A 9,577-nucleotide genomic window follows, 5' to 3' on the forward strand; every position below is an offset into this window, starting at 1 on the left:
TTGCAACTGTACTGTACTAACTTTTAACCTGTAGTACAGATGTACAGTTACCTAATTAGGAAGGAGTTATAAGTTAAGCGTTTAGGTGCTAGAGGCGGCAGATCTAGCTGCATTAGGCGTAGGATGCGCAGAATGTCTCTACATATTACTCTTAGCTTAGTTTTTGCTCTGTTCTTATATAATTAAAAGCTTCTTCTTCTACTAATTTAACATTTATATTATTAAAATTAATATGTTAATTTTTAGCTAAGTTACCTTATAAAGTACTTAATTACCTTAGCTAACACAGATGTTATAGCTGTTAACTCTAACGCTGCGTCGCGCCTCTGCTGCTTATAGCGCTCTGCTAGCTAGCTTCTTATTATTACTATTGTTGTCTATTTATCCTTTACATAAGTATCCTAGTAGCAGTAATTTAAGTAGGTAATTTAATATTAATTAGAATAACTTATAGCATTATAACACTAAGCTTATAGCTAGCTACATTAGGTATTACATGCAGCATAAATTAAAGTTATTAAGTAGCTATAAAGGAAGATTATACTAGTAATATAGCGCAGATGTAGAATACTTATAGAACAACCTTGTTAGCAGAACAGCGTTTTTCCTGTGTAAGAAATGCTATATAAGTAGAACAGCTTTCTGCTTATTTACTACATACTTTAGTACTACTTATATTATTAGGCACTTTAAAAAGAAGCACTTTATTAACTCTAACACTAGCATAATACTATAGGCTGCTAGTATGCTGTTAGATCTATTTAAGAAAGCTATAAGTGTGTAATTAATTATTTTTTATACACTATAGTAAGAAGTAGAGCTCTCTAAGTTATATGTTAACTAGGTAATACTATATAATTTAAGCTTCTTAATAGTAATATTAGTAGTTAGTAAAGGCTTACTAATATAAAATTAAACAGATCTGCTTATAGCGCTACTAGGTAGCTACACTACACTTTCTAGGTATATAAAAAAAGTTTTTATAAAAAGAAAAAGGTTATATAAAAAACTTTACACGCAGTGTAGAGTAAAATAAGTGTAAGCTGTAATATTTAAATATTGCTAAATAATATAGACTTTTTTAGAGTTATTACCTACTTTATTAGTAAGTTAATTAGTAGAACCTTAGCTAGCTAGAACAACATTATTCTAGCAAAACTTTAATGTTTAGTAATTCTCTAACATAACTTATAACGTACTTCACAGGCAAGTTGCTCACACACCTAAGTTGCTTACTTTTGCCAAGACCCTACTAAACTACTCTTCCTACACTAATGCATTCCCCACAACACTACTTAGACGCGCTAAAAAAAACATTAGATACAGCTTACGCTCTAAGCTTTTAAATAAGACATAAAACTCTTAAAGAAACATACTACAGCTATGTGCAGAGTCCTGTAAAAGATAATAAATAACTACAGCGCTAGACAACCTTTACAAGCTAATTCTACAGCTAAATTATAAAGGCTAGGCAATAAAAAGAAGCAGGTGATTGTTAAAACTATACTTAAGCTATATGCGCAAGGAATTTCCCCTTAGATAGCATTTATAGCTAATATAGCTAATTCTTTGCGCGCTAAGCATAATCTAGGCCATATTTGCATAAACTAGCCTAGTACGTTTGTGAAGTGTTATTTAGAGCTTAATGTAACATTTAAGCGTAAGTACAACTATAAGAGAGCTTTTTACAAGAGTCCTAGGGTAATTTAGGGCAGGTTTAGCCTTATAGATGTAAGGCCGAGATGGTGCTTACGTGCGACGGGTATATATACTATTCTGTACGCAATAATCAACTGTTGGTTGATTATTCGCACCTTTTTAGTTGTATTAGCGTAGTGGTACAGAGCTCTGTCCTTACATAATAATCAACTAACAGCGGGGTACAGTCGGTGTTCGACCCCCACCTCAGTCAGCTTTAAGCCAGTTTTTAGACTGAAACGTGAGGCGGCCTCTTCTAGCGCCACGTTGTTGCTGCTGGAAGGTCTAGTGTATATGGCTTAGCTGGCGTGGGCCACTAAGCGTCGTTATTTATCCCGCGCCTCTGGGCCGCAGGTGGTCAGCCTCTGGCCGGTAACCGAGACATGCGCATAGGCGTCTCTGAGCTGCGGGTAGGTCATGTGACGCCTGGGACATGCGTCTGCTAAGAAGGGGGATAATGTAAGGCTGAGATGGTGCTTACGTGCGACAGGTATATATACTATTCTGTACGCAATAATTAACTGTTGGTTAATTATTCACATCTTTTTAGTTGTATTAGCGTAGTGGTACAGAGCTCTGTCCTTACAATAGAGAATATTAAAGCTAAGTATAGCATCTAGGATAATAACACGTACAACTTTAGTAAGACAGGCTTTATAATTAGCTAAATATCTCTTAACTATACTTACGCTTAAAACTTTACTTTAAGCTCTAAATAACGCTTTATAAATGTACTAGGCTAGTTTATGTAAACATAGCCTAGATTACACTTAGCGCGCAAAGAATTAGCTATATTAGCTATAAATGCTATCTAAGAGGAAATTCCTTGCATATATAGCTTAAGTATAGTCTTAATAATTCCCTGCTTTTTTTTATTACCTAGCCTTTATAATTTAGCTATAGAATTAGCTTATAAAGGTTATCTAGTGCTGTAGTTATTTATTATCTTTTATAAAACTTTATATATAGCTATAGCACATTTCTTTAAAAGTTTTATGTCTTATTTAAAAGCTTAGAGCATAAGCTATATCTAATGTTCTTTTAGCACGTCTAAGTAGTGTTATAGAGAATGTATTAGTGTAGAAAGGGTAGTTTAGTAGGGTCTTAGCAAAAGTAAGCAACTTAGGTGTGTAAGCAACTCGCCTGTGAAGTAAGTTAGATATATAACTCTATTAGAGAAACCTACTTATTACTTTTTAAGCGCTTTTCTGTAACTATATAGGTCTTATATAAGCTTTTATTATTCTTAAAGTTTTTAGTAAGTATAATTTTACCTAGAACATTTATTATTTTATAGCTAATAATGTAGTAAATAATAACAAGACTTTTTTTACTAGTATTAACAAAATTACTAATAGTAAGCTTTATATTAGCTCTTAACACTAAATCTAACGTGCTAGGCACATAATAAACCTAGTTATAAAGGCTTTTATATATAGTAAAAGTTTTAGTAAATTTAAACTTAAACTATTATAAGCATTAGCTGCTAAGCAATATACTATATTTTATAAAAAAAAGTGTTATTAGTAAGCTACATAACTTTATTAACTTTATATGCGCATTATATAAACACTAACACCTATTTATAAGCATATAATAACGTACTTTACAGGCAAGTTGCTTACACACCTAAGTTGCTTACTTTTGCTAAGACTCTACTAAACTACTCTTCTTACACTAATGCATTCCCTATAACACTACTTAGACGTGCTAAAAGAATGTTAGATATAGCTTACACTCTAAGCTTTTAAATAAAACATAAAACTTTTAAAAAAATGTGCTGTAGCTATGTATAAAGTCTTATAAAAGATAATAAATAACTATAGCACTAAATAACTTTTATAAGCTAATTCTATAGCTAAATTACAGAGGCTAGGTAATAAAAAGAAGTAGGTAATTATTAAGACTATACTTAAGCTATATGCGTAAGAAATTTCCTTTTAAATAGCATTTATAGCTAATATAGCTAATTCTTTACGCGCTAAGCGTAATCTAGGCTATATTTACATAAACTAGCCTAGTATGTTTATAAAGCGTTATTTAAAGCTTAAAGTAAAGTTTTAAGCGTAAGTATAGTTAAAAGATATTTAGCTAATTATAAACCTTGTCTTACTAAAGTTGTACATGTTATTATTTTAGATGCTATACTTAGCTTTAATATTCTCTACAAGGCTAAACCTGCTCTAAATTACTCTAGAACTCTTATAGAAAGCTCTTTTATAGTTATACTTACACTTAAATATTACTTTAAGCTCTAAATAATGCTTTATAAACATACTAGGCTAGTTTATGCAAACATAGCCTAGATTACGCTTAGCGCGCAAAGAATTAGCTATATTAGCTATAAATGCTATCTAAGAGGAAATTCCTTGCGCATATAGCTTAAGTATAGTCTTAATAATTACCTGCTTCTTTTTATTACCTAGCCTTTATAATTTAGCTGTAGAATTAGCTTGTAAAGGTTGTCTAGCGCTATAGTTATTTATTATTTTTTATAAGACTTTGCTTATAGCTATAGTACATTTCTTTAAGAGTTTTATATCTTATTTAAAAGCTTAGAGTATAAGCTATATCTAACATTTTTTTAGCGCGTCTAAGTAGTGTTATAGGGAATGCATTAGTGTAGGAAGGGTGGTTTAGTAAGGTCTTAGCAAAAGTAAGCAACTTAGGTGTGTAAGCAACTCGCCTGTGAAGTACGTTAAGTAATACTTAATAAGAATAAGCTTTTTAGTTTCTTTATAATTAACTTAGTTAAGAATAGTAGGATCTAGTAGCACAGCATATATTACATGTTACTGCGCTGCCTAGAGCTTTAGTAGTTAATTTAACTCTATATTAAACACCTATATAATAACTTTTTTACTAGTAGTAATTATAATCTTTATATTAATAGCCTTATAAAGAATAAATAGGATAAAGTTTAGGTTATTTACTATGTACTATAAGTCTTTTATAAGAACTGCAAATTCTTAGAGGGCAATACTAGTAGCAGCAGTTTTAGCAGTCTATAGTAGACAGTTATAAACTTATAAGAAATATATAAAGTTTTTACTAATAATGTTGCCCTTTATAAACACTTTACATAATTATAATACTTAGAAAATAAAGTTACTTTTACTAAAAAAAAGCTTAACATATATTTTTAAAAGCTAGTAATTAAACTAGATTTGTTGCTATACTGCGTGGCAACAGCTCTACACCCACGCCTGCGCCTGCGCTAGTTTTAGACGCACTAAAGTTATTATCCTTACTAGATCTAAAAGGCTAAGAAGTTAATTAAAAGCACCTTTACTATATATTTATAGGCAGAGTAGGCGCTCTATAGAGACCCTAATAACAACACTAAGAAGGCTAATAGCGTGTGTAAGCTGCCTAGGGTCTATAAAATAAGCGCTTGCTAACAACATATAATGTTTATAGATCTTATGCTGCTTGTTAGCTAGAAGTTACATAAAAAATAGAAATAAAGCTTTTAGCTAAAGAAGTATAATAAAAGCCTTTTTAATAACTTATAATAAGCTTTTATTAACTAGCAACTTGATAAATTACTAGACAATTCTTACTACTAGTAAGTAAAAGTAGGTTAAAAACAGTACCTAATTATCTTTAAAATAGCTATACATTACCTCTATGTGCTAGCCACGTTGTGCAACTGCAAGCGCTGTTTCTTCTCTGCTAAACATACAGTTACGTGTGATTGTAATTTACTATTGCTAGCTATTATTAAAGGTTGCTAGCTGCAGAAGAATTAGCTAAGGAGAGATGCTGTGCCTAGTTACTTTAAAGACCTAACAGCCTATATAAATAACAAGAAGAAAGACGCTAACGCAGTATACAGCAACAACAGTAGTACTAACAGTGTTTCTAATGTTAACAGCGTCCTTAACAGCCTTAACTTAAGCCTTCTTTTTAATTAGGAAATTTGTATATATTACTAGCTATAGAAGCTCTAAATTAATACATACAGATTGCTCTTTAGTACTATACTAACCCTCTGTCTGTAACGTACGTACTTAGTTTGTTAGCAACTGTAACGTACCTGTAGTACGCAGAAACCGTACGTACTACGTACTGCTGGACGCGCTGGAAAAGCCGAGCACGTTGACCAATATTCAGCCTCTCTACAAGAGGCCTTGTGAGTTGACCCCAGGAATATGATCCTTCTAGATTTGCAAAGACTAATAATCGGAAGTACATCTAAGGCATTGCGGACTGAACTGGGAGTACATACATACCTAGGCTGCTCTATCGAAGAGAATGGATCGCTCCGACTGATATCGTATATCAACCCGCAACTAGAAAAGTTATGCGGCGTAACTACATCGACGATTCGAGATGATACCCTACACTCGAATATGTAAAGGGAATGGATGGAAATATGGTTTAATTTTTATTCCTATGGTTGTGGAATAAGGACTATAAATATAGAGACTACAATTTTAGCGGTTTTATCCAGCCCCGTAAACGGAAGTGAAAGCCGGCCAGAAGGTCAGATAAGGACCTTTATGGTTGCCGTACTTCCTGAAGTATATTTACAGCTTTCTTTGCCAAAAGTCCATCCTTGAGCGCTTTGTAGATCCTAGAAGTGTAGGAGCCGACCGTTGGGGCCTCGTCGTACGCTGGAGCGTGCATATATTTCTCAATATCTCCATCTGGAGTCATAAGCTTCTTACGGCATAGAAATGGAACCTTAAGGTCCTTCCGAATGAATCCGTAGATCTGCTTAGAGGCTGTTCCAAGGAGCGAGCTGGCATCGCCGTGTTCCAGGTATGCGGCTCGGAAGCTATTCCAAGCGTCACTTACTTGACGCTCCAGTGTTCTTGACAGTGCTTGAGCGGTAGAAAGTTGATCGACAGTGTTTGCAATGATGACACTTGGATGCATCGTCAGCATAGTCACACGATAGTCGGATGTGTCGGATGTGTCGTCACACGATGGTCGGATGCATCGGCAGATGCATCGGCACCATAGTCTGTTGCCAAGACCCACCCACTTATTTCGCATATATATAGACTCCTGCAAAGGACTCCTCTAGCAATACATTCAATGCAGTTCCTCATGTCTCTGGTGCCTCACATAGCTTCACAGACAGCTCTATCAGTGATCGGCTTCGAGAGCAGAGTGGACTGTATAGCTAAAGCTATTTTAGGGAACCTTTCAGCTGCGTATAGGCCCACAGTAGAGGAGAATGAGGCTACTAATTGTTTCCACGCAGTCTCCAAATCATTTGAGACAACTTCGTTGGTGTCAAGGTCCTTGTCGGATGTTACCAAAGCGAAATACTCGCTGAGTATGATTTCGTCAAACAGTGGCTTGAAGTGTTCGACAAACATGGATTGCATCGCTCTCAGATCTAGCGCTTGACACAAAGCAAGTAGATGAGTGGCAACCATCTGAGAGAGAAGGTCGTTGCTGAGGTGGGTATATCTTGCTGAGAGTAACGCGAGAGAGTTGAGAGATTGATTCCCAAGCTCCGCTGTTTGCACATGGTTCATCGGGTTGGAAAGAAATCCAAGCTCAGCCTGAAGAGCCGCAACGTAGATATCAGTGCCTTTGAAGATGTAAGAGGTGCCTGGATCTTCTGCTACGAGATTTGCAGGAAGACCACAACTTGTTGCTGGGTTTATGATCTCGACGCACTGTGAGAATTGCATTCTTCCCAGTGATTGGACGCCCTGTCTCGTTTTCTCCATGGCAGAAGTAATTGCTTTCGCTTGAAAATTTCCTCCATGGAGTACTCTCCCTTCAGGGTCGATAAGAGGATTGTCGGTTGCAGAATTCAACTCGATAGACAGCTGCTCATGCGCCAACACCAAATCCTCTAGAACAGGTCCAATCCATTGCGGCGCGGTCCGAATAGAATAACGATCTTGGCGGAGATTGTTACTTGAGGCATCGTAGTCCTGCAATAACTTCGAATCCTTCAAGAACGACGAAATGTTACGAGCGGCATCAATCTAATAAGAATGTCAGGAATGAGCTTCTCATACGCTTCGGAGGATATAATCGTACCTGCCCGGTGTGGGGTCGGCATTCTGAGAAGAAAGAATCGAAGCTCTCGGCAGTACCATGCAATGCCTCAGCGCTCATAGCGGTGATTATCTGGGAGAGCAAAGGAAGAACGTGCGCATCATGGAGAGCTAGTGACGCGGTCGCAGTGGAGACAACTGTTCCATTAACGATTGCGAGGCCCTCTTTCGCATCCAGTTCTACCGGTTCAAGACCTATCTGCCTGAAGGCAGAAGCCGCATTCAAGCGAGACGAATTGGGATGAACCCGAATCGTTGGCTTTCCTTGAATTGCACCGCCGATATAAGACAAGGGTGATAAATTTCCAGATGCTGATATGCTGCTGCGGAGAGGCACTATCGGGATGATGTCTTTTATCAACAAGTCCCTCATACGGCTCACCGTCTCAGCCCTGACTGCAGAATTTCCTTTAACCAAAGAGTTGAGTCGAATAAGAATTGTTGCACGAGTCCATGTTTCGGGTAGGTGATTAACTTCCCAGTTTGTGTCGTCGCAATCCTGTGTTGGATACCCATCATAATCTTGATCTGAGGTTGTGGGAGCCAGAATACCGTGATGCAGTTCTCGTATCAGCGTGCGTTGAAGCTCTCTCGTATTTTGGTTTCGAACATCCGCAGTACCACCAAATCCAGTATTCACACCTGAACAAAGAGTTATCTATCCATTGTGGGTAATAAAAGCCCCTTCGGACTCACCATAGATTACCTCTCCGTCTCTTAGTCTAAGTTGGAGAGTCTTAAGACTACCTTCCATTCTTTGGTAAACTAGGAAAACAGAACGTCGATATCTATGAGGATCATCAGAGTTGTATCGCTCGGTGCTCAGGCGGAAATTGAGCTGGCATACCTTGCCACAGCAACTACTTCAGCAACTTGCAGTCCCTCGCCTGTAATTGAGACACTTAGCCCATCACTCTCAATAAAATGAGTTATTGTCTTCCATTCCTCAAGAACAATATCGCTATGAAAAGCGAGAACTGTGGGAGGATGCAATTGGTGTTGCATCGTGCGCAGAGAATTTGGCATTCTGTTGGCGATCCAAAAGAAAGTTAGTAAGAACAAGCATACCTAAGGTATTAAGTCATTCACCCCATGCGCAAAACTAAATCTTTGACGCAGCATCGACCGCGAATTGGGGTAGCATTTGAACCGGGAAACTAGGGGATGCTGATCTGCATGCATGCAAGAAGATGGCGAAGCACGGCTAAATAGAAGGGTACCCTGGTCCTATAGTAGATGCGCGGGAGTAGGGTGGCACCACGAATTCTGTCAGTGCCGTCAGTCATTTTTGACGACGTCAACAGTTACGCGTTAGAAATAAATTCCTAACATTTCTAACGCGCGAGTGCCACCTACTTATCCTGATTAGTAGCAGGGGTTATGCCCAACCTTGGTAGAGTGCTTGAAGAGCTATAAGAGCTCGTCGGCAGCTTATTCAAGAATCAAGAGAGCCCTGTAGAAGTTTAAGTATAACAATTGTTAACTTCATTAAACTATTTACTTAACCTAAGTATACACTTAAAGGTGCCTACTGCACGGAGAAGCTAGAGAACTGTCGACGCTGTAGTTACTGTAGTTATGTGTTTAGCTCTAGCACTTAGAGTTTTCACTTTTAACTCTACATGAATTAGTTCTGCCTAATCGCTTATTAAAAGTATATTAGTTATCACCTAGGTAGACTAGAAGCCTAGGTGGCTATAAAGTTATAGTAGTTATTATCTACCTAGTGTAACGATCCTCATGAATCGTTCCATCTCGAGTCGCCCGGAACCTCCGGAAGGCCCTCGTATCGGCCCCGACCTCGACCTGGCCCCGACCCCTGCTGTTACCCCTATTCCCTCATGTATTTA

At 37.3% G+C, this 9,577-nt stretch overlaps 1 protein-coding gene across 1 annotated transcript; it reads right to left on the reverse strand.

Annotated features, from left to right (window-relative positions):
• Positions 1 to 6,048: 6,048 nt before the first annotated feature.
• Positions 6,049 to 8,732, reverse strand: BDR25DRAFT_382991 (phenylalanine ammonia-lyase; the record flags this gene model as incomplete). The annotated part of the gene is made up of 5 exons (XM_033697802.1): positions 6,049 to 6,571; positions 6,826 to 7,655; positions 7,711 to 8,369; positions 8,424 to 8,515; positions 8,575 to 8,732. The coding sequence occupies 5 exons, from the start codon at positions 8,730 to 8,732 to the stop codon at positions 6,202 to 6,204; spliced, it is 2,109 nt and encodes a 702-aa protein (XP_033540720.1). The 3' UTR covers positions 6,049 to 6,201.
• Positions 8,733 to 9,577: the final 845 nt, after the last annotated feature.

The sequence above is a fragment of the Lindgomyces ingoldianus genome (assembly GCF_010093535.1).
Source record: "Lindgomyces ingoldianus strain ATCC 200398 unplaced genomic scaffold BDR25scaffold_53, whole genome shotgun sequence".
Lineage (NCBI taxonomy): Eukaryota > Fungi > Ascomycota > Dothideomycetes > Pleosporales > Lindgomycetaceae > Lindgomyces > Lindgomyces ingoldianus.